The 23,248-nt window shown below is 50.1% G+C and overlaps 2 protein-coding genes across 14 annotated transcripts in view; one reads left to right on the forward strand and one right to left on the reverse strand.

Annotated features, from left to right (window-relative positions):
* Positions 1 to 2,777, reverse strand: part of ALDH16A1 (aldehyde dehydrogenase 16 family member A1) — a 62,122-nt gene extending 59,345 nt beyond the window's left edge. Inside the window, exon 1 of the mRNA XM_084805467.1 lies at positions 1,852 to 2,777. Coding sequence (XP_084661593.1) covers positions 1,852 to 2,686 — 835 coding nt within the window. The 5' untranslated portion in view covers positions 2,687 to 2,777. The remainder of the gene's footprint in view (positions 1 to 1,851) is intronic.
* PIH1D1 (PIH1 domain containing 1) lies at positions 2,762 to 19,379 on the forward strand. Of its 13 annotated transcripts, none has more exons than XM_084805477.1 (13): positions 2,955 to 3,277; positions 3,751 to 3,811; positions 5,214 to 5,270; positions 7,459 to 7,580; positions 8,393 to 8,459; positions 9,547 to 9,732; positions 10,740 to 10,801; positions 12,586 to 12,670; positions 12,765 to 12,861; positions 13,704 to 13,754; positions 15,451 to 15,541; positions 15,662 to 15,805; positions 19,086 to 19,379. In XM_084805477.1, exons 4-13 carry the CDS (start codon positions 7,488 to 7,490, stop codon positions 19,131 to 19,133), a joined length of 924 nt encoding a protein of 307 aa, XP_084661603.1. In that variant the 5' UTR covers positions 2,955 to 3,277; positions 3,751 to 3,811; positions 5,214 to 5,270; positions 7,459 to 7,487; the 3' UTR covers positions 19,134 to 19,379. The 13 variants fall into 13 exon arrangements, with proteins under 13 accessions (XP_084661598.1, XP_084661601.1, XP_084661608.1 ...); XM_084805470.1 differs by having other exon boundaries at positions 5,214 to 5,265; XM_084805474.1 differs by having other exon boundaries at positions 3,751 to 3,794; positions 5,214 to 5,265.
* Positions 19,380 to 23,248: the final 3,869 nt, after the last annotated feature.

Genomic DNA, 23,248 nt, shown 5'->3' on the forward strand with positions numbered 1-23,248 from the left:
AGATTCTTTACATTCTCCCAGAAAATATTTTAGAACTGGAGTATCTTCTAAAGACATCCCAAGTTACAGAATTGGATTAAATGTGGCCTTCCTGATGTGGTTGGATTACAACTTCTATCATTCCTGACCATTGCCCATGCTGGCCAAGGATGATGGGAGCTGGCTCACAACATCTCCTTTAACTCAAGAGGTCTCTGTGCCACATGCCTCCAAGGCAGTTACTGACTCTGGCTGCAAAGACCTTCTTACCTACTAAGCTCCCTTTTGTTTCCAAAAAACCCAGGAGTCCGGCACTACAACCTCAAATAATCCCTCGCGAAAAAGCCCATGCCCAGTCTCCGTTCACCAGGTTCCTTACAAGCTACATGCAACCCTAAAGGTGCACCGATATTTAACAACGAAAACCTCCAGAACCTCATCTTATTACAGACCCCATCCATGGCCACAGTGCATTTTTGGAAATAGACATTACTGCATCTACCTAGCAAGTGGACTTCACCTTTTAATTTGACCAGAGAATTCATGTTTCTGGTACCTGATTTGCATTTCAACAATACCCATTTCCAATGCTCCTCTGTGTATAGACAGCAGAATAACTTTGAGGGAATAAACTCATTCCAGGGACACGATGCACTATTGTGGGGTTAAAAGAGTTTTTTTTTTTTTAATGTAGGCATCAATTTGGGTGCAATATCCTTAAGATATTGATGTTATTTTTACTTATTTATTCCCTGGTTTTTAGCTCTCTCTCTCTCTCACACACACAACCACACACACTAGAAGCTGTAGGAACACGAAAACATTCCCTATTTGGAATTTCACCATCCATCCCTTTGGTCACTCCCACACGTATCTTATGCTGAACCTCTGTGAGAAAAACGACTTAGTGGCGAAGCTGGAGAAAAGGGGTTTAAGTCAAGATTCCTAGGATGGGAACTAGGCAGAAGAATGCTTAAAAGCCAGATAGGAACCCTGGGCATTCTGGAAGGCAGCAATGCCTAGTGATTTCCAGCAGGAAGATAATGAAGGAAAAGGTTAGGAGAGTTAGGAAAGGAATTTAGCACCTATGGAAAGAAATAAGCCAGCCAGAATTCCCAAGGCTCTCTAGGAAGGTAGCAGTGCCTAGTGGTTTCACTGGGTGATTTTGGCACTCTCTCTGCTCCTCAGGGTAGCTAGAGGATTAGGAAGGAAAGTGCCAAGCTGCCAGGTTTTCCTGCGTTCTCCTGAGAATGGACGTTTAGTTGGGTCTTCACCCTCCACCCCAGCAAAAGGGAGAGACAGCTGTGGAACAGGACTCCTGGGTCCTATTCCAAGGGGGCCCTGAATGGGGAGGAGGAGCCACAGCCAAGTCAAGCAACTTCAAGAAGAGAGTGTGTGCATGGCAACCAGGATTCCTGGGTTCGTAGCAAAGCTGCCAAGATACCTGGAGGACAGGGAAGCATTTGAAAGCCAGGAGTCCTGATGCCATGTTGGGTATGTGGTGATTGTCAAGAAAAGGGATTTTCCCTTGGAGAGGGAACTCAGGTCGGGTTTGGGACACAGCCAGGACTCCTGGGTTCTGCAGGAGTAGGACAGAACAGAACACGCACAGGAAGTCAGTTCTGACAGCCAGGATGCCAGGGATCGAGGCTCCAATCCTAACGCCAGTTACCTGGGAGTGAGCCCCACTGAACTCAATGGGATTTACTTCCGAATAAACACGCAGAGAATTGTAGTGTTTGGGATGGAAAGAACGGGCTGAAAACCAACGCCATAAGGGGACAAAGGGGGGGGGGGGTCTGCTGCTGAAATGTTATGCATTTGGCCCGCCCCGCAAAGAAACCAAACCAAACCCCTCCCGCATCCACTCACCTCTCCTGTTTAGCCCGGGCCTCCAAGGAGCCTCCAAAGGCGCCCGGGTCTCTTGCCGAAGGAGCGGCTCGTCCACCCCGCCGGGGCCGAGGACATCCCGCCGGGGGGTCTCCACGTGGGCGTCTTCCTGGGCGTAGAGGTAAGGCCCCCCCCCTCCTCCTCCGTGGAGGCTGGCCTCTTCTGGCACGGGGCTCTCCTCCTCCTTGACGACCCCCCCCGCGACGCGGAGGTGGTGGTGATGCAGGATCGGGTCTTCGTGGGGAAGCAAGCCGCCGGCCGCTTGCGACGAGGACGACGAGGACGAGGCGGCGGCGGCGGCGGCGGCGGCCGGCTCGCCTTGCGGATCCAGGTCGCTGCCGTCGGTGACGGACACCTGGGTCCACGCGTAGTCGTCCTCCTGCAGCTCCGGATCCGGCTCGAGCTCCGGGTCGCTCTCCTCTTTGATCACCACCTGGCACCACGGAGCGCCGCCGCCGCCGCCGCCGCCGCCGCCGCCCAGGATGGCGTCGAGCTCGTGGAAGAAGCGGCAGCGCTGGCGGGCGATGCCGTCCTGCAGCTTGGCTTGCTTGTAACTCTTCTTCAGGTCCTTGCCCTTGGTGCGGCACTGGTCCTCGTCGCGGAAGTAGCCCTTCTCCGCCATGCGCTCCGAGATCCACTGGTAGACGTCGGCATTCCGGTGGCAGCGGTTGAGCTGCGCCTGGATGCCTTCCTCGCCCCACAGGGAGAGGAAGTCCAGCGTCTCCCGGTGGCTCCAAGTGGCCGCCCGCGTCCGGGGCACTTTCGGGCGATCCGCCGCCTTCGGGCCCAGGAAGGAGGAAGGGGAAGGCGCGGACATGCCGGGCCGGGCGGCGGGCGGGCGGGCGAGGGCCGGGAGCGGTGGGGCGGGGCCCCCGCCGCGGCTTAATTAGGAAGCTAACCCCGGTGCACGCCGGGACGCCCCCCCTCCCGAGCCCAGGAGACCGAGCGAGGCGGAGTAAGAGGGGCGGGTACCTCCGCGGTAGCACGTAACCCGAGGTGGGACTTACTGCGCAACCATTGGCCAGCGCGCCCGCGGTATGCATATGACCCCGATGGAGCGCGGGACGCTCGGCTCCGCCCGCTCCGGCGCGGTAGCGCGGAAACCCGGCTTCGCGCCCCCGCCGAGGCAGAGCCCTCGCCTCCCGGGCAGCCCGGGCGCGCCCGGCCCTCCCGGCCCCGCGCCCCGGCCCCCCGCTCCGGCCCTGCACGGCGCCGGAGCCGGGGCTCTGCGCCGCGCGCCTGCATCTCGCCGCGCCTCTCGGCAAGAGGCGCTCGGCCAGGGAGGGGCGGGCAGCCGCTGGGCGGTTCGGGTGAAGCCCCAGCGGGAGCTCTCGGAAGGCGGGCAGAGGCGCCAACTCCGCGGAAGCTCGGGTGCAGCGAGCAGCCGGCGCCGAGGCTCGGCGGACGAGTGAGCCGGGACTGCAGCGCGGGTGTGGCGCCGGGGGGGAGCGCGGGAGGCCGGCCGGAGCAATGTGCCCGGGCTCCTGCAGCACAGGGCCCGCTCTGCGGCGACTCCTGGCCGTGCGCCCTTGTGGGGAGCAGCGCCCCGCATCCCAGCATCGCGTCTGCCCCAGGCCCCGCAAGCCCTCTGGGCAGCCCTGACTCCAGATTCCTCTGCTAAGGGGCACAGGGGAATCAAAGCAACCAGGGCGGGTTGGAGCCAGTAGGGCTCCTGGGCTGTGTAGAGAACCGGACTGCTACTGATCAGTAAAGGCAGAACCCGCCTCAGTTTTCGCGCGCGCTCCTTCAGTCCGCCCGTTCCTAAATATACAGGCTGGCTTGTTTGCTTAAAGCACTGGAGCCCGTTGCTCACGAACAGGAGGGCGAGACCTTTGAACCTGGACGGTCCGTGATTCTCCCCCTCTCTCACACACGTGACAGATAGATCGTGAAGCCAAGAGTGCTGGTTCAGCGGAGGAGCGAAGGTCAGGGGCTGAGCCAGGTAGCCAAAGTGGGGAGGGGGAAAAGAACTACGCGGGGCGAGGGGGGGATTTTCTGCCCGGCGGGGGAGAGGAGCCCCCCAAATCCCCTGCTTGCAATCCACTTCTGCTCCCTACGTCTCCTTGCAGCCCCAATTTTGATCCCTGGTCTCCCGGTATTCTGAAAGCCACTGGATCCCATGCTCTCGCCCTGGAGGACCCAGGCGTCCGGGCATCCCCTTCAGTCAGTTTCCCTTACCTGGGCTACCCCAGTGCCCTCTGGGACAGGCCCATACTCCATGGAGTTGTAGATATCGTACACTGGAGGGGCCCCACGACTGCCTGCTGGTGCTGCTGAGCCAGCCATAAGACTGCTCCCCTTCCTTGCCAGTTAGAAAGCAAGTCGCTCAGGATTGCTCAACCACCTTCCCCTTTAGAGGAGCACTTCCGGCCTCCCACCTGCCTTAGAGACTAGACAACTGCGGAGAAGGGACAATTTGGCGTCGTAGAGATGGGAGGGGATAAAAGCCCACATCCTTGCCATAGAGATAGAAAAATAGAGTCACCGTAGGCGTTAAAACTGTGCGCTTCAAAAAATCCTTCTAGATTGTAGACGGGCCTCCTGGTTACTTTATTTTATTTGCATATCATTAAAAGTTGGTTATTTTTGACGCCATTTCCCCACCGTTTTGGCTGCATAAGCAAGTGTGACTGAACTGCAACAAAATGTTGTAGTGCGGAATGCCAGCCATGCTCGTTTCCGGGATACCCCATTCCAACCCCATCCTCCAGCTCCGTTTTCGGTCATTTCCCCCAAAGTCGGTATCCCATGCCAACCACAGAGGCAACTATTTGTACAACAATCAGGGTTGCTAAGTAAATAGGGCTTTAGAACGCTGCACTGTAAGTTGCACAAGCACGTGCACATATCTGAATCAGGTTTTAGTTGAGGCCGTTTTGAGTTTCCAGGCAGAGATCCGCCGCCGCCGACACACACACACACACGCACTCACACTTCGGGTAGCAGCAAAAATAAATGACCTCCGTCGCTTTGCTCCAAGCCCCGCAAAACCTACGCCCAACTGAACGCTAGACGCGCCTTAAACTCCCAAATGGAGAGCCCAAAGCAATCCGGGCGTGTGTGTAACCACTTTGTCGGTGTCTATAGTCCCGAACTCTATGGGCTGGAGTATCTCTACCCATCCTAAATAGAGAGCATAGAGATAGGAAGTCCGTGATAGAGAGGCCGAGATTCCTCAATTTCCGGTCTCATGCCCCTATAAATCGGTAGGGGGAAATTGTGCCGCCGTAGAATGGATTAGGGAGGCGGTGTATGGCGAGTGCAACACGGAGGTAAACGCATTATAGTGGAAATAGTAGAAATGCAACAAAAACGACCCCGACCAGTGTGATGCTTCGTTGTAGATCACGTTCAATCACTGGTGAAGTGTGGCGTTAAAGCGGCAAGGAAGAAGAGGTAAGGCACGTGTTTTTCTTTTCTTCTTTTGCTGTAGTCGTTAGGATCTATTTTCTCCACCCCGATTGTTATCCCTGTAATTAGTGCAGCGAGGATCAAGATTTATTTATTTCATATATGTCTGACTCGATGTATAGGCATCAAATAAAAACAACAAAATAACTCAAAAGCATCATGACCTCTCAGGGGCAAAACATTTAAATTAATTTATTGAATAAAATTTCTGTAGTACATTTTGGCCGCAATCCTGGGGAAAAGTCTAATTGAATTTGTTTCTGAGTAGACATGCATAGGATTGCACTGTAAAAATGCCGTTATTTGATGGGGTTTGCTGCTATAGCAACAACGGATGTTTGATCCTCTTAGAAAGGAAGCAGTGCCTGGTGAACGCACAAGAAGGAGGTATGGGATCTTGATTCAAAGCAATAGGAACAGGAAGTAGAAGCAGCAACAAAAAGGGATATCTTTAAAAGTCTGCTGTTACAAGAAACAGCAACTGTTAGGTTCAAACTCCTGGGTTATCATGGGCCTGGATTCAAATCCCCCCCCCCCCCCGCCCCGTGAAGCTCACTGGGGTGATCTCAAGCTAGTTGCTTTCTTTCGGCCTCATCTACTGCACAGGGCTGCTGTGAGAATAAAGTTGGGAGTGTGGGAGGGAGACCATGCAGCTACCTTGGCCTGTTTATGAGGAAGGGTGGGAAAGAAATCAAATAGCGAAATAAATTAAATATAGTCCTGATCTCCTTGGAGGAGCGGGGGGATAGGAATGTAATAAATAACTGCGTTAGGAGAGGTGAGGGAGGCCGGTGTATGAGCAGTGAGAAATGAGTGGGTGGGACCTGTCTAATATTAATCATTTGCAGCGGGGGAGGTCACCCATGAAGCCGTATATATGTCTGATGAGAGTAGATTTTGTGGGTTTTTCCTTTTGTGGGTTTCACTGGAGTTCTTCTTTGTTATAATATCCACTGGATCAGTCTTATAGCACCCAAAACAGTAAAGAGTCTTATGGCCTAAGAAAAACAGGCAGGTTCATTGTAACATTTGATACATCAGTCAGTCTTTCAGGTACTGTACAATGTTGTGTGGTCTTTGTTTGCCTTTGCCAAATCTGTACATGACTGGAGGGAAAGAAAGGGGCTGGTCGTTGTCTGGGATCCTTGACTGATAGAAGTTAGATCCTATGCACACACTGGGACTTCCTTCTGAGTAACTAAGGGCGTGATCCTGTGCACATTTAGGCAGAAGAAAGTCCTACAACTCCTAGCATTGGTAGAACATTGGTAGAACTTTTTTTCTGTCTAAATATGGATAGGATGGTGCCCTTATTTTAATTAGATCCTGCCTTTCTACTAAAATTAGCGCAGGAGGCAGTGAACAATAATAAAATACAGATAAAATGTTATGTAATTAAAACAGCCACATTAGTTCCAACACATCAATGAAAAAGAAAGAAGAAATAAACAGCACCCACCAGTTCAAAACATTCAGTAAATGGGACTGCTCAGTAACCAAAAGCCTACCTGAATAAAAATGTTTTTGTCTGCCGGTGGAAGGGTGATAAAGGCAGGACTGGACTGGCCATCCTTGGCAGAGAGTTTCACAGCAGACTACCACAGCTACCCCTCTGGATATTCTAAAAAAAGTCTCAAGAAGAAGAACAAACATGCATAGGTTTGTGCTTTGAGGGATTATAATCTGTAAGCCACTTTTTTTTTTTTGTAACCACCCTGCTCTGGAAAATATTTTCTTTCTGGCCTTGATGCCCTGTAGCATGAGGGTTGACAGTCATCTTTACATTTTAGGGCAGGGATGTTGAATCAACCCCGACCTACCTGGGGTTCTAATCTGACCCTCTGGGGGTCTCCAGGTGGTCATGACTCCGCCTGGTCCCAACGCTTTCCCCCTGACCTCCAGTCATTTGATGGTTTCCTGGCTTATGCATGGTATTTTTTCCCCATTCTAAAAGGTTGGAATGCCCCTCCTTCAGCACACTTACTGGCAGGAAGAGCTTTCCGCTAAAATATGCTGGTATTTTTGGTATCGTGGCCCCACCCCTTTTGCCTTTGGCCATGTCCACTACTGGAATGCGGGCCCTGAGAACTTCTTCAAAATGGAATGCAGCCCTCAGGCTGAAAGAGGTTCAGCACCCTTGTTTTAGGGCTTAGTTTAACCCTCAGTTTCATCTTGTAGCCTCTGTAGGGTCCACCACCACCACCAGCATGGCCTCTATAATCGACAAGTCCCTGTTATCCACTGAGCTGCAGGAGGGAGAGGAAGATGAAGAGGAGGAATTCCGCCATCTCCTGCTGCAGGTGTGTTGAGAACAGACTGTCTTCTGGCAAGGGAGACTTGTGTTGGAGGCTGAAGCACGTACCTTGGCATGGAGTGTTGGGTCAGGTTAGAAGCAGCCTTTCCCAAGCTGGTGCAGTTCAGGGGTATTGAGCTGCATCTCCCCTCCCCAGCCAACAGGGGACTGGGACATTGTCTTTACAGAAGATGAGCATATTCTGTTCTTGTTCCTATACCATCAGCTGTTGAAAGACTATTTTCAAACAGATTATCAGCTTTGCAATATGATACAGCTATTTGTTAAAAACAAAATTCACATATAAAACCCAACAACAATACATTAATAAAAGAAAACCTTAATGATCCTATAAACTTGGGTGATCTGGTATGAGAGGGGCTTGGTTTTCATAAATGCAGTTCAAACTTTGTCAAAATTTGGATCAGAACTTCTAATGCTATCAGTGATTACCATTTCAACATATTTTGTTAAATTGTTTTTAGATAGTTGCCTCATTCTTTTCTGCTAACATCTAGGGTTACCCAGTGTCTGATATGGCATTGTCGCATTGGGATTTTTTCCCCCCTTGCACTCACAAGTGACAAAATGGGGCTAGGAAACTCACAGTAAGTTCTCCTGTTTGAGAATTCCTAGATGTGGCTGGCAGTGGAGGGCAGAGAAAGGCTATATAGGGGTCCTAGAATGTCTTACTCTGGCTATGATAACACCACAATCCTTAGACAGGGAATTAAGCCCCATGGAAAGAAATAGGGCTGGCATACAATGACTTGGATAAGATGGAGTCATAACTGTATCCAATCTCTCCCCCACCCCCAGGCATCCCAGAAAATCCAGAGCTCAATGCCCCCTCCGGCACAGTCAAAGCCCATCCGCCCGCTCCCAGGTAAAGAGCTTCAAAAATGGAAAAGGTGACTGATACAAAATTATAACACAAGGGAACGCTGGAAAGTTTCAAGGTATCTGGGACATCCTCTTAGATCAGCTGTGTTGGGACTCCAACTTCCCTCAACCAGACCAGCAGTGGCTGGGGATGATGGAAGTTGGAGTCCAACACCTCTACAGGGCATCAGGTTGGGGAAAGCTGTCTTAGAACTCCTTAGGAATGGGCAGCCATTCACCTTTCCTGTACCTTGCAGCATCACTTGGGGTTGCCCATCCCTGCCCACCCTGTGCTTCTTTCTCTCTCTTCCTCCTTGATTTGTGTGTGTTGAGGCTGGAGGAGTAGTGATGTGTGATACAACAGGAGATTATGAGTTGAAGGTGGGGCAGAAGAAAGTGGGGTGAGGCAACGATGTTTATGTGCTGCATTGTGCAAAAGGAAAAACTGATAAAAACAGTTCATGACAAAAAGGAGAGCTGCAAAGGTGGCAAAAGAGCAGAGGTTTTCAGGGGAGCTGGGGGTGGGGTGGGGGGTGGGCGGATGTTAGATCCGGCTCCTGTGTAGCTTAGGGTGAGGCAACATCAGCAGGGAGGAGCATCATAAAAATGGTCCTTGGCCAGCAAGAGCAGATTCGTAGTTGCTTAGTTCAGGGGTGGGCAACTTGTCGGCCAAAACCTCAGGAGGGGCGCAACGCCCATCTTCCCTCACCATTGGCTCTGCTGGCTAGGGCTGGTGGGAGTTCTAGGCCAAAACATTTGGAAAGCTACAAGTTGCCCACCCCGGCTTAGGCAAACCCGACCCAGAGGCTTTTGTAGAGGTCAAGAAGTATTACCGGGCCTGGCTGCTCCGGCCTATGGGAGCAAGGAGGCTTCCTTGCTTGGTCTCCTTGCAGTTCCTTTCTTGGACCGGAGCTGATTGTCCCGACTGCCCTCCCACTCGCTTACCGCTGCAGGTTTGAATCCCGACTCCAGCAAATCTGGCCTGCCAGTTTCACTGGGACAGCTTCCAGCTGCGACAGCAAAGTAACATATAATTTCCTCACCTGAGATTATGTATGGGAAATCTTCAACTTTTTGTTTTCCCTTTCCAGGATTCTGCCTTAAAACCCACACGGGTTCTGGCGAGAAGGTCTTCGTCAATGTCTGCAGGTCCCCCCACGTCCCCCCACCTCCTGACCTGACCAACGAAGAGCTGGCCTGCCTCATTGAGTCGGAGAGCGCCTCCACCTTCCGGATCCCCATGAGCCTCGGAGAGCCCCATGCAGAAGTGGACAAAGGTGAGCATCCAACTCGCTGGTGGGGTGATGAGTTGCTGAGGCCCGCAGTGCAGAACCTCTTTCACCCCGAGGGCTGAACTCCTTTTCAGAGAAGCTCTCGTGAGCTGTATTCCAGTAGTGGGCAAAGGGCCAAAGGCAAAGGAGGTGGGGCCCAAACCCAGCATTTTAGCTTACAGCTGTTATTGCCAGTAACTAAGCCTTAGGAGAGGCATTTCAGCTGTTGGGGGGAGGGCGGGGGACTGCACAGAAGCTGGGAAACCACCAAACGATTGGTGGTTGGGAGAAAGGGGGTGGGCACAGGGGAAGGGGGTCTGGCTATCTGGGCAGTTCTAGGGGGCCAGATTTAGCTGCAGGCTTGAGGTTCAACATCTCTGCTGTAAATAGATATATCCCAGGGAGAGCAATCCTATGACTCCTAGACAGCATCTGGGGGGCCATAGGATAGTTCAGATTCCTGAATCCCAGGAGTTTGAGCTCCCTGCCCCCTCCCCCTTGCAGTCAGGAGAACTGTGCTGTCTTCCTGTCTGAGGTCACAAAGGGGGAGCTTCAGTGGGCGGAGAGGGCAGGGGATGGCCTATGGGGAATCCTCCATCCTCCATCCCTCCCCCTTGCTGATGCCTCAGCAAGATGGATGAAAACACCCAGCTAGCTGAAATGCAGAGCAGGAGTGCGGAGGCAAGGATCGCCTTCGTGTTCCTCCCACTCCATCAGTTTGGAGGCTGACAGGCATCCGGATAGGATTGCGCCCTAAATCAATATAGGCATCATGAGCAGTAAGTGTTTGATAGAGTTACCCTGGGGTTGCATAGATAAGTGGTATAATGCCACGTAGCATTTTTCACACGGGGTTGTCTTCGTACGAGTGCCTCCCTGGGGTGCAGGAACCAAGGGAGCGTGCTGGTTCAAGAACCACTGTAATATCAAGGCCAATTCATATGCCTTGTAGGCTTTAGGAACAGCCCTCTCTTGCTCACGATCAGGCTAAAGCCCCTCCTTATCCCTCCCAGGTGGAAATGGTTGCACAGCCTACGATGTCACCATCAGCACCAGCTTTTTCAGCAAGATGGAGGTGAGTGCCTTCTTGAATGGCAGCCCTTGATTCTTAGAGCTGGCTGCACCACTAGGGGGCAGCATTTCTACCGTGGTACTGCAGGGAGGGACTAGGGATGTACCAAAGTCACTTACCTTTTCGTGGATTCTGTTCATGGGGGGGGGGGGCGTTCCATCCCTCCCCCCGGAATCCTTGACATGGGGGAAGGCGATCCGTTCCTCCCCCCCAGAATCCTCGACGGCCGGCTGTGCTCCGCGGCGGCTCCATGGAGCAGCCGGCCAGGCCCAGGCCAGAGCCGTCTGCAGCCGGATTTCCGGCCGTGGAGAGCTCTGGGTAAACAACAATAACAACAACAACTGCGTATGAAAATGGCGGCGGCTACAGCCGCCGCCATTTGTGTTCCTTCTTTTTGGCCGTCTTAGTCTACGTAAATATTTACGTAGACCATTATGGCGAAAATAAAGGAATGCAAATAGTGTAGTGGGTGCTATTTGCGTCCCTTTTTGATTCGCCGTTTTAGCCTACGTAAATATTTACGTAGGCTAAAACGGCGAATCAAAAAGGGACGCAAATAGCGCCCACTACGCTATTTGTGTTCCCCTTTATTTTTGCCCTAATAGTCTACGTAAATATTTACGTAGACTAAGATAAGGAATGCAAATGGCGGCGGCCATAGCCGCTGCCATTTGCATACGCGTTTTTTTTTTAACCCAGCTGTGATAGGCTACATAAAGACTTGCGTAGCCTATCACGTCTATGGGGAAAAAACAAAACCAACAAGACTGCAAGTGGCGGCGGCGGCAGCTGGTCGGAAGACCAGCCGCTGCTGAAGCTGCTGCTGGAGCTGCCGCCGCCCGAAACATCCACCCCAGGTAAGTCTTGTCCCGGGCGGGATCTGAGGGGGGTGGCAGGCCATTCCGCCACAGATTTTGGGGGGCCGAATGCACTGGCATTCGGTCTCACCAAGATCTGTGGCGGAATTCTCTGACATCCGTAGGAGGGACCTGTGCTTCCCAGGACCAGCTGGATGCACTTTGCTGCTTAGGAGCGGGGTGAGGGTACTGGAAACAGAGGGGTTCCTTCCAACAACAGTGCAAGTCACACAGGTCAGGAAGAGAGCCCCATAGTATGCCCTCCACTGCTTACTTCACACTGGATTATTCTCTTCCTCCTGCTCCTCCGCCCCCAGCCCCATCTCTCCAAATCAAGAGGAGCCTAAGACTTCCTATGCATGCACAGGTGAACGCATGGGGGCCACTTCACCGCAGAGCAGCATCACGCAACCTGGCACTCTCCAGATGTCTTGAGACTGCAACAACTCCCATAATTCCCAGCATATTTTAGCTTAAAGCAATTCCTGCCAGTAAATAAGCTTTAGGAGAGGCATTTCTGTCTTTTAGAAGGTGAGAAAAAATGCACGAAAGCCGGGAGGCTGTCAAACGATTGGTTGTCTGGGGAGAAAGGGGGGTGGGGTCACAGGAAGGGGCTTGTCTGGGAGATCTCAGGAGGGCAGGATTTAGCCCCTGGGCCTGAGTTTTCCCACCACTACTCCACCATGTGGGTTGCTTTATACATCCATCCCTCCCCACACACATTCTCTGTCTGTCTGTCTGTCTCTCTCTCTCACACGTGCACGCACACACTCTCTCCCCCTCCTCTGTTATAGACACCACCTGCGCATGAGTGCGCACTCCCCAGGCACATGGGATTGCACCACAGGGAAGCACCTCCCAGGCTTGTGTCTGTGTGCATGTATGAGAGAAGGGGACTTGACCTCTCTCAATTTCCCCCCCGCTGTCCAGACTAACCAATTCCTCAAAGAGTTCTTCATCACAATCGCCTTGGAAGGATTGTCAGAAAAATACAAGATGGATATCAGCAACCAAGGTAGGGGAAATCTAGTGTTTCCAACCCATTGGGCCTGGTTGCTGCTTTGGGTTTCTGCAGCCAAACTAATGCCGCTGCTCATGTCCCCTTCCAGAATGGCGAATTCTGAAGAACAGGAAGTTTATGGGCTCCATAGCAGAGCAGACCATCCGCACCAAATCCAAACCCATCATCCAGGAGATGGAGAGCAGGTGTGCTTTTGGGCGGGCGGGGGCATCTCCTTGAATCCGAATTCCCTTCTTGTGTTGTTAGATTAGTCAGTGCCTGAATGATTAAACCCTTGTTTGAGAGTTGTGCCTCTGTTCCGTGTATCCCGTGTATCAAGGGGTCTGAAACAGGTCCAGCGATAAGACTTCTTCTTCTTTTGAAGGAACGGGGGTTCACTGGCTGCTAAATGGAAATTCTGGCATCAGAGTGGTTTGGGACACCTTTCAAAGAGAAGAAGGGTGGCAGGAAGGGAGAACAAAGTGATGGAGAGCCAGTATGGGGTAGAGGTTAGAGTGTTGGACTGGGACTCAGGAGATCCAGGTTCTAGTCCCCACTTTGCTATGAAGCTCACTGGGTGACTTTAGGCCAGTTACTGATTCTCAGCCTAACCTACCTCACAGGGTTGTTGTGATAAAATGGAGAGAACTATGTGAGGTGCCTTGGGTTCCTTGCAAGAGTAATAATAAATACTATAACATATGGTTGAAGGTTTCTGTCATTTCAATAGTTAGCCTTTTGCGGCATAGAAAAGCTTCCCATGTATTTATTTAAAATATTTCTTGGCTGCCTTTCAGGGCAGAAGCCTTCCCAAGACACTTTACAACAATAAAAACACATAAAACCAATTCAGACTTAGTGGTCATTCTTGACCTCTGTCAGAGGGGGTGTTGGCTGGGCCCCCAGATGAAATAGCAGAGAGCGATGGGTTCAAATTCAATGTGGACTTTGTATAGCTGTAATGGATAGTTGCTTGATGGATCGATCCTTTTGTTGTTGTTGAACCAAGTCAGTTTAACAAGAAACTGTGTGTCTTTTTTTTCGGTAGCCAAATGAAGGCGAAAACTGGGAATCTTCTGCAGCCATCTGTGTCTCAGAGGTATGATGAGGGCTGGGATGGGAGAAGCATTTAAGTTTTGGATTGGGGTCAGGGCAGGGGGAAAGAGGGCTAGGTTGTTTATGGACCAGGAAGATGGGTATGTGGTCTAAAATAGGTTGGACTGGTGCGGTGTGGCTAGATTCGAAGACTGCCTAGAAAAACTGTAGTTAAAGCCAGTGGGACCTGCAACAAAATGTTGCAGCATGGATGCTTCTGTTCAGGATTCTAGCTACTCCATTGCATTCCACCTCCCCCTGTTTTCATTGTTGTCCCTAGCCACCATTAACATTCAGTCCTCATTGGACTGCTTTTTAGGTTACTCTCCCCACTTTGTTTTTTTCCTAAAGATGTTTTGAACTTCTACTAACCTTGAAATTCCCCCAAGCCTGCTGATACCTCCCCATTGTGTGCGATGGTGCTGTTTTGGCTTCATAAGCCACAGGGTATAAATCTTTGAATTAAATAAACAGCACTTGTAGCCTGAACATTGGAAATAGAGGGAATGCTACAGCCGCTAGATTACTAAGTACGTACTTTACTTGTGCTTAAAGAACTCTGCTGGCTATCAGTCCATTTCCATGCTGAATTCAAAGTGCTGGTGCTTACCTTTTAAAGTCCTGTTTGGCTTGAGACCTGGGTTCCTGAACATTAGTTTCTCTATTCACTTGCCTCTGCGTAAGATAATCCTTGGAGATCCTTTGCTGGGTGTCCCCACCATCCCAAGGTGAAGCAAGTGGAGGAAAAAGGTCCTACAACTCCCAGCTAGCCATGCTGGCTGGGGAATGCTGGGAGTTGTAGGACTTTTTTCCTGTCTAAATGTGCATAGGATAGCAGTGTAAATAAATAAACTTCAGCTAGAATAGGCAGGCTGTCTTGACTCAGAAGCCCACCCCTGTATTCTGTTCTGACCCTTCATCTGCAACAAGGTGTCCATTCCTGTTTTTATGAGTTGGCTAAGCAGATTCCAGTTGAGGAACCCTGGCTTCAAACCCTGGTTTCCCCAGCTACTATTGTTTGTTTACTTATCACATTTTTATACTTCCCGAGAGCCAAAGCTCTCCGGGCGGTTCACAACAATTGACACCATAAAATATTGGACAATAGAATACAGATGATAAAATACAATATGAAAGTCTAAAAATTTAAATCTACAATATAAAAATAACCAAACAGAAGCTAGCAGCAGTGCAAAAATTTAAAATACAATACCAGATAAAAACAAACTGAAATACTAAGATGCCGCAGCAGAAAAGGCCCTCTTCCTTTGGCAGGGACTCCTGGAAAAGGACTGCTGAAGCTGATCTTTGAGTCTGGGCAGGGACATATGGGAGGAGACGATCCTTCAGGTAGCATGGGGGATCCCTCCTCCCCTGCTTATAGATCTGGAGATGGACACTGACTTAGACTTCTTTAAAAAGGGATTAGACAAATTCATGGAGGATGAGGCTGTCAAGGGTTATTAATCATGAGGCTTGTATGCTCCCTCCAGTATCAGGGGCAGTATACCTCTGTATACCAATTGCTGGGGGACATGAGCATGGCAGGGTGCTCTTCTGCTCATGTCCTGCTTGTGCGCTTCCCAGAGGCTTCTGACTGGCTGCTGTGGGCGCAGGATGCCGGCCTAGATAGGCCTTTGGTCTGATCCAGCAGGGCTCTTCTTCTGCTCTTACCTAAGTCTCGCTTGCTTATTCCACAGCTCAACCGTCATTCCTGAATTCACCATAGTTGCTGAGCCGTCTGTCGGTCACCCTGACCACCTAGTAGCGAAAATTTGCCTCCCTAAAATGGTAACGTGGCAAGTGTGCAGTTTCCGGGAAGATGTCCTGGGTAAAACTCCAGCCCCAGGAGCGAGGGGCTGTAGCAAGTTGTAACAAGTTCTCAGTAGGTTCCCCCCCCTCTCCTCTTAGGTCTCAGTGAGATCCCTTGAGCTGGACCTGGGAGAGGATCGAATTGTGTTACGGGGACACCCCAGCCTCTACCATCTGGACATCTTCATCCCCTTCAACATCGTCCCTGAGGAAAGTAGGGCCCAGTTCCACCGAGCAACTAAAGTGAGTGATTGAGACAGTTTTCCTCAACCTGGTCCCCCCCCTGGGTGTGTCCAAGTCCAACTCCTATCATCCCCATGTTGGCTGAAGATGATGGGAGTGTAAGATTACCGTTAATGTAACGTCTCGGGTTTCTTCTTCAAAAAGGTCAAGGAGGGGCAACCATTCCAGACAAATCACTAAATATGTAACAGTATTTACTTAACTTTAGTATTGTAATTAAATAACAATATGAATGAAATGACAAATAGAACTTAATAGAATAATATAAACCAAATGTCCACAGCTCTTAACTTCGGACCACAGTTCACTACAAAACTCAGTTTTAGTGTTGTTAAACCGGCAATAGTTGCTTTCCCAGTTCCTTCAGTCCATCTGCCTCTTCTCTTGCTGCTTATTTATTTGTAATATTTATATACCACTTAGGGGGCAATCCTATGGCCGCTAGGCAGTGGCCAGATGGCCGTAGGATATGTTGTTTTCTGGGAACGGACCTCAGAGCCTGCGCTCTGAGGCTGGTTCCCGGAGAACTGACCTCCCCCCACTTCCGTGCTGCCTCCGAGGCAGCGTGGAACAACCCCATCCTCCGCGCTTGCAAGAGGAGCATGGAGCGGCCGGAAAGGGGCGTGGCTGGGGGGTGTTCCAGGGCAGGGAGAGCGCCCCCTGCTCCGTGTTTCCGTGGCTAGACAGCCTCAATCGGCTGTCTAGCCAAAAAAGCCGGGCAGGAGAAGTGTAGAGGGAACGATCCCCTCTGTGCTTCTCCTGCCCTGATTTGGATAGGCAGTCACCTCCAAGTTTGGAGGCGGCCACCAATCTAGATAGGATTGCGCCATTAATATAATAACATCCCTAAGGGCACAGTCCTATGCATGTTTAGACAGAGAAAGGTCCTACAACTCCCAGCATTCCCCAGCCAGCATGGGGTTGGATTTCACCCTAAGCGGTTTATGCTGCCGCCTCTCCTGAACGTACTTCTCCCGCTGTGCTCCTCCCCTCTCTTGCTGCCTCCTCCTCTTCTTCTTCTCGCACCATTTCTCCCCTCTCTCTGCCGCCCTTGACCCCAGCAACAACCATTGTTTCACACTTCCCTTCTCTCAGTTCTGTGCCCTTCTCACTGACTTTACACAGCTTCCATTTATACCCCTTTGAGGGCAGGCACCATCCTCTCGCCTCTGAAGTGGAGCAAGTGTGAATGTAGCGAAGTGGTTGCACTAGTTGAAGGGGGCCTTGGTTTGGGTACCTCCTCGAGCACTGATGCCATCTCCCTAACACGTTGCCCAGCAGCCTCCAGGGCATCAGCATCAGTGGAATGGCACATTGCAGCATTGGCTAAAACATCCAATGGTGGAGCTATTCCTTTCTCTCTGCTGTGGGAACTGTTTCGACATAAAGGCACAACCACTCTTGGCTCTTCTTTTTCCGGGGCTTCCTAACAGAGAAGTGCTTCTGTGTGCGCAATGGGGACTGGAGTCCCTAGGGGTTACGGGCCTGGGAGAAGATCAAGGTGGATGAACTTGCACACCCATAAAATGTCCTTAAAAAAAAAAAAAGTGAACCTTTTAAAGATTTTTCCCATACTGATGGGTCTGACTTAGCCTTCCCCCAAACTGGAGCCCTCCAGATATTTTGGACTATAACTCCCATCAGCCCCAGCCAGAATGGCCAGTGATGATGGGAGTCATAGTCTAAAACATCTGGTGGGCACAAGGTTGGGGAAGCTTTTCTAACTGGTGATGATATTTTTGGGAGCAAGATTGTGAGTCTGCCTTGAGGGAAAGAAGAGACAATCTCATGACTTTTTTTTTAATCCTTCCTCTTTACATGTGATCTAACTCCCTTTCTTGAGTCCTCTGGCACCATAATCTCTACAGGCCCTTCAGCATTTGTTGCATTTTTATCCCACCCTTCAGCCAAAATGGCTGCCAGAGTGGGCTACCAAAATAAGACATAAGACAGACCCTTCCCGGATGCTTACAATCTCAAGACATGACGCAAAAGGAAAAGAGATTGGGAGGGAGGAGGAAAAAAGAAAATTCAGGCGCTAGATGTTTAGCTGCAAAGTTCAGCAGGTCATAGAGTTGGATCTAAAAATTATGCACCTTGTGAGCTCGCTCTTTCTGCCTTGCTATAGTCTGGGCAGGCAGGAGCGGGCGTGCTGCCTGGAGTTCCTAGCTTGGAGCCAGCTTTGATTCTGAAACCTTCCGATGCTGCATTTCTGCAACCCACCCCCTGCCCAGTGCTCTTGTCATAATGCTTGTGGCTCATCCTGATGATACTTTGGGGTTCTGTATAGTTGCAGCCAGTACAGCTAGAGGGGTGGACTGCAGAATGTGCCAAGGGGTTGTGGTGGTCTGAGTGACACGGCTCAGATTCTTGAAAATGCCAACCTTCGTACAAAAGCCTAAAAGCCACAAAATGTCTCCAAATTCTGCAGTTATTATCTTTGAAATTCTGAAATCAATTGGGTGATTTGAAACAAATGTGAAAATTTCCATCACATTTTCTGCACTTTCGTTCTCTTATTGCTCTTTGGGGATTTTCCAGGTTGTTATCACTTTCTCCGAGGAGTTTGACATGGTAGGTTAGGTGAGAGGTGGCAGCTGGGCCACTCATGAGCTTCATGCCTGAATGTGAATTTGAACCTGGGTCTCCCCGGTCCTAGTCTGAGCACTCTAACCCACCTTCCCCAACCCCCTGGTGCTCTCCAGGTACGTTAGGCTACAACTCCCATCATCCCCAACCAGCATGGCCAACTCTCAATCTTTATTTACTGGGAGTTAGTGATGCCCATCCCATTACTTGTCACATTGTTGGGAACACAAGAAGCTGTTTTATGCCACATCACCTTATTTGTCCATCTTGCCCAGTATTGTATGCCCTGGTGCCATTGGCCATGCTGACTGGGGATGATGAGAATGGTAGTCCATCATATCTGGATGGCACTAGATTAGGGGAGGCTGCGCTAACAACCACACCGCTGTGTTTCTCCCAGATTTCCCTGGTTGTCATCAGGAAAGGATGCATTCTGCTGTGAACCTTAAAATTTTTTTTTTTTAAATTCTGCATTTGTGCATTCCAAATTTGGCAATCTGGCCATAATTACATGATTATGTATTACAGTGTGTGCAAACAGAGTGAGTCAGTTTTTTTCCCTGCTCATTGTTGCATAGCTGGTTGGCTTCTGCAATATTAACAATAAAGGCCCTGCCCCATGGATCGCAGCAGCAGAGGAGGCCAGCCTCAAACCTCCCCCACTTTTCCCCCTTCTTCTTCCCCTGTCCAGATCCTCACCATACTGATGCCCATCCAGCGCCCGCTGCTGTTGCCCTGAGCTACAAGGAGAAAATCCGGAAGAACCGTTGTCCAACGGGCCGGGCCCCTGTTGCGAGCGTGCAGCCAGAGAGCAGCCCAATGCAGCAGACATCAGGATGGGGAATGGAGATTGGGGGAAGGGAGGGGGCTGGATGTCCTGTCAACGGAAGAGTGCTGGACTTTTGGGGACTCAGTTGAGGATGGCAGCCTCTCTAGCACACAGGCTCTGTACCCAAACACACACAATAAAGCGCATGTTGGACGAGATCCAGAGCTTGCTTCTATGTCTCCTCCCACGATTTGTATTTTCAATTTCCCGTCCACCCACGGCAGCTGTTATTCTTTGCCTCTCTCTTTCTAATTCTCCATCCATATATATGATCTGTTCCTCTCCATCCGCTCCAGTGATCAGTTTAACCCCTGTTCCTCTGGGGTGGGGCCTTCCCTCCCCTTTCATGGGGATCTGGGCTCCCACTTCACCATCTCATCCATGGAAATAAGTGATCTGGAATTAGGCAGGAGCAGCGAAGTGGCCAAGTTTGCCACCAAAATATTTAGGGTGGTTAAAACAAAAAGGGATTTTGAAGAGCTCCAAAAGGATCTCTCCAAACTGGGAGAATGGGCATCCAAATGGCAAATGCAGTTCAGTGTAAGCAAGTGTAAAGTGATGCACGTTGGGGCAAAAAATCCCAACTTCCAAGTATGGCCTGATGGGATCTGAGCTAGCAGTGACTGAACGGGAAAGGGATCTCAGGGTTGTGGTGGACAGCTCAGTGAAGATGTCAACCCAGTATGCGGCCGCTGTAAAAAAGGCGAACTGATCCAGCAGGGCTCTTCTAAAATTCTTGTGGAGGGCATCAGGTTGCATCAGGTTGGTCAACCCCAACTGGTAACAGCTCTCCAGGGCTTCAAGCAGGGTTTTTCTCAGCCCTACCTGGAGATGCTGGCAATTGACCCTGGGGCCTTCTGCATGCCATGCAGGCGCTCCACCCCTGAGCTGCAGCCAATGGAGACTGGTGGCTCTGATGTCAGTGGGGCATCCTCTCCCAGTTTCATTCGGAACCTGTCAAAACTCTAAAGGAACTATCCAAGGTGCACCCTGGATAGCTCCTTTAGAGTTCTGACTGGAACCCAGAGTGGATTCACTGCCATCAGAGCCACCAGCCTCCACTGGCCATGGCCCTTCCTAATCTATGAGGGCAGTTCTTGTTGAGATGGACCAATGTTCAGATTTGGTCTAAGGCAGCTTTCTAGGCTTATAAGAGTAAACCTAGAAGCGGGTGGCCGTCTATCAGGACAGCTGGGAGGACTCAAGTAAGGCCAGATTCAGAACCAAAGAAAGAGATTTGATAGAAGAGTTGGAGGTAATTCAGTGGTCATCAGTGGAGATGCACCAAGGCTCAGACTCGCAGCTCAGCTCAGTTTGAACGTCGGAACAATGAAAGAACTGGGTGGGTTCTTCCATTGTCAGAAATGGAATCCAAACATCCCAGGGCCGTTTGACAAGTTCTGTCCCAAAGTTCCCTTTGGTTTAGAAACCTACCCTGGTACCCTGCAGTCATCAGGGTGTTTCTGATTTCTTTCTACTAGAAGCATTTTTTAAAAAAGTGACTTGGTGTGCAATCAGCTGAGCCCTGCTCCCACCGCCCTTCCACCCCCTGAGAGGAGAAGACAAATAACGAAGGAGAAACACCATCCTCCCCAGTTCCCAGCAAGATTGGAACACAGCCTCATCTCTTCCTCCTCCTCCCCCCTCAAAAGACGAGAGCGACAGTCAGCAGGATGGTGAAAGAAATCTGTGTACACTGGCTAAGACTCGCCTCAAAACCTGGGTGTGCATACGAAGAGTATGGGGAAGTGTGGGCAGGTGAAAGTACATTTTATATCAGTTGATCATGGCAGGTTATGACACATTTATGATTTAAAAAGGGATGGACAGATATATAAAAAACAACATAAATGCCCCATCATCTCCTTACTGAAGTGAAGCTCTTTCCCACGGCTCCTTTTACATTAGAAGCCCATGCTGGCACACTGGAGCCATGTAGGTATTTCAGACTTCTTGTTAGAATGATGAGGACTAGCATCTTAAAAGTTTTCCAGAACAAGACTGAACAGGCTTGAACAGGAGACCTCTAATAATGAGGTTTTCATGACTCCCTTGGAAATTACTGAGAAGATAGAAGAGGCGTTACAAAGAGGTTTGGACACAACATACCAAAACTACTCTGAAAAATACTAAATATGTGAACAACTCATTCCGTAGGAGAGGTAGGACATTTTTCCTGAGCATGGTACCTGCAGGGGCCCATCCATCAGCAGCAGAGTACGAAAGGGTTGTGGGAGAAGGAAGGTGGCAGTGGCAAGACCACAGGAGCCAAGGGAGGGAATGCACAGAACTGTGAGTGCAGTGTTGGGGCTGGATTACCTGGGTGGCTAAGGACGTTATAGAGTAGTGCCTTGATTAGACTAAGCCGCAAATTAAGCGTAACTGAGTGTGCCTCTATGTGAAGAAGGCCTATCTTACTCCTCTGTAATGGTTTCCTTTATAAAGTCCCCACAGCTCAGGATAAAAGGAGGAAGAACCAATGTTCCCAGTTGTTATAAATAGTTTTAACATTACATCCAAGGGGTGAATGAGAATTTTGTTCCTGTTTGCAAATCATGTGACGATATCCTAATTGTAACCCCAAATATGAGCAGGAACATAATTCTTGGGAAATTTTCACAAACTTCCCAAACTTGCATTGATGTTCGAAAATGCCCACTTCCGAAAATGCCCACTTCTGCATTTGCACACTTGCAAGTGAGCATCTCCCCCCGCCAAATCCTCATTGTCAGGCATAGGCAATGGGGGAAATGCCAATGTGCCCTAACCAAAAATGCACATATTTCCCAGATCTGGCGGGGGGCGGGGGAGAAGATGCATGTTTTTGGGAATGTGATTGAGGGAAAATGAGCTTCAAGGAAGAATTCAAAGAACCTCAACAAACTTGAATATTGAACGTTCGCCCATCTGTACTTATAACCTAGCTCATTATTTTTAAATGTTATTTTTATTGTTTCTTATGTTAAAATAAATAAAAATATACTAAAAAACAGCAACAGCTGCATCATGAATCATGAGAAAAATATAACTGACTCTGAAAGTACCGTCAAACCAGAGAGACCTTCAGATTCAGAATGAGGTGACAGAGACCTGCCTGAGATGGTAGATTAGGACTGTACCACATTAGACACAAGCAGGGATCACACTTTTGAATGCCACTTTCTCCTGTGCTAGTTTTCTACCTGCAGGAAGCTCTTTAAGTGGGGAAACATTTAAAGGGTGTTGTCCCCCACCTGCAGCCTGAAGTGGTACAGCCCCACTCTATTGCCTCAGGATCCAACCACCTTCTCCATTTCATTCTGCTGCAAGTTGAGCAGGGCCTCAGGAGGTTTCAGTCAGCCCGGGGCCTCCATTTTAACATAAGATCCTTGCTGGATCAGACCAAGGGTCAATCTAGCCAGCATTCTGTTCACACAGTGGCCAACCAGCTGTCACTGGGAAACCCACAAGCAGGAGACAAGTGCAACAGCGCCCTCCCACCTATGTTCCCCAGCAACTGATGTACATAGGCATACTGCCTCTGATACTGGAGGTAGCATATAACCATTAGGACTAGTAGCCACTGATAGCTTTTGCCTCCAGGAATTTGTCTAACCGCCTTTTAAAACTATCCAAATTGGTGGCCATCACTACATCTTGTGGTAGCGAATTCCATAGTTTGGCTATGTGCTGTGTGAAGAAGTACTTGCTTTTATCTGCCCTGAATCTCCCAACAACCAGCTTCATGGGATGACCCTGGGTTCTAGTATTTTGAGAGAGGGAGAAAAATGTCTCCCTATCCACATTCTCCACACCATGCTTAATTCTGTAGACCTCTATCGTGTCTCCCCTTACCCTCTTTTTTCCCAAGCTAAACTATCCCAGCTGTTGCAGCCTTCTCTCATAGGGGAGATGCTCCAGCCTGCTGATAATTTTACTTGCCTTCTTCAGCACTTTTTCCAGCTCTACAATGTCCCCTTTTAGGTGTCGTGACCAGACCGGTACACAATATTCCAAGTGTGGCTGTACCATAGATTTGTATAGGG

This window comes from Heloderma suspectum, chromosome 6, assembly GCF_057233095.1.
Source record: "Heloderma suspectum isolate Gila_16-S chromosome 6, 16-S_ref, whole genome shotgun sequence".
Taxonomy (NCBI): domain Eukaryota; kingdom Metazoa; phylum Chordata; class Lepidosauria; order Squamata; family Helodermatidae; genus Heloderma; species Heloderma suspectum.

Coding starts and splice junctions, on each gene's coding strand:
- PIH1D1 (XM_084805472.1), top strand. CDS start 7,488: ATGGCCTCTATAATCGACAAGTCCCTGTTATCCACTGAGCTGCAGGAG. Junction 8,460..9,546: donor GCCCATCCGCCCGCTCCCAG/GTAAAGAGCTTC, acceptor TTCCCTTTCCAG/GATTCTGCCTTAAAACCCAC. Junction 15,806..19,085: donor AGTTCCACCGAGCAACTAAA/GTGAGTGATTGA, acceptor TCCCCTGTCCAG/ATCCTCACCATACTGATGCC.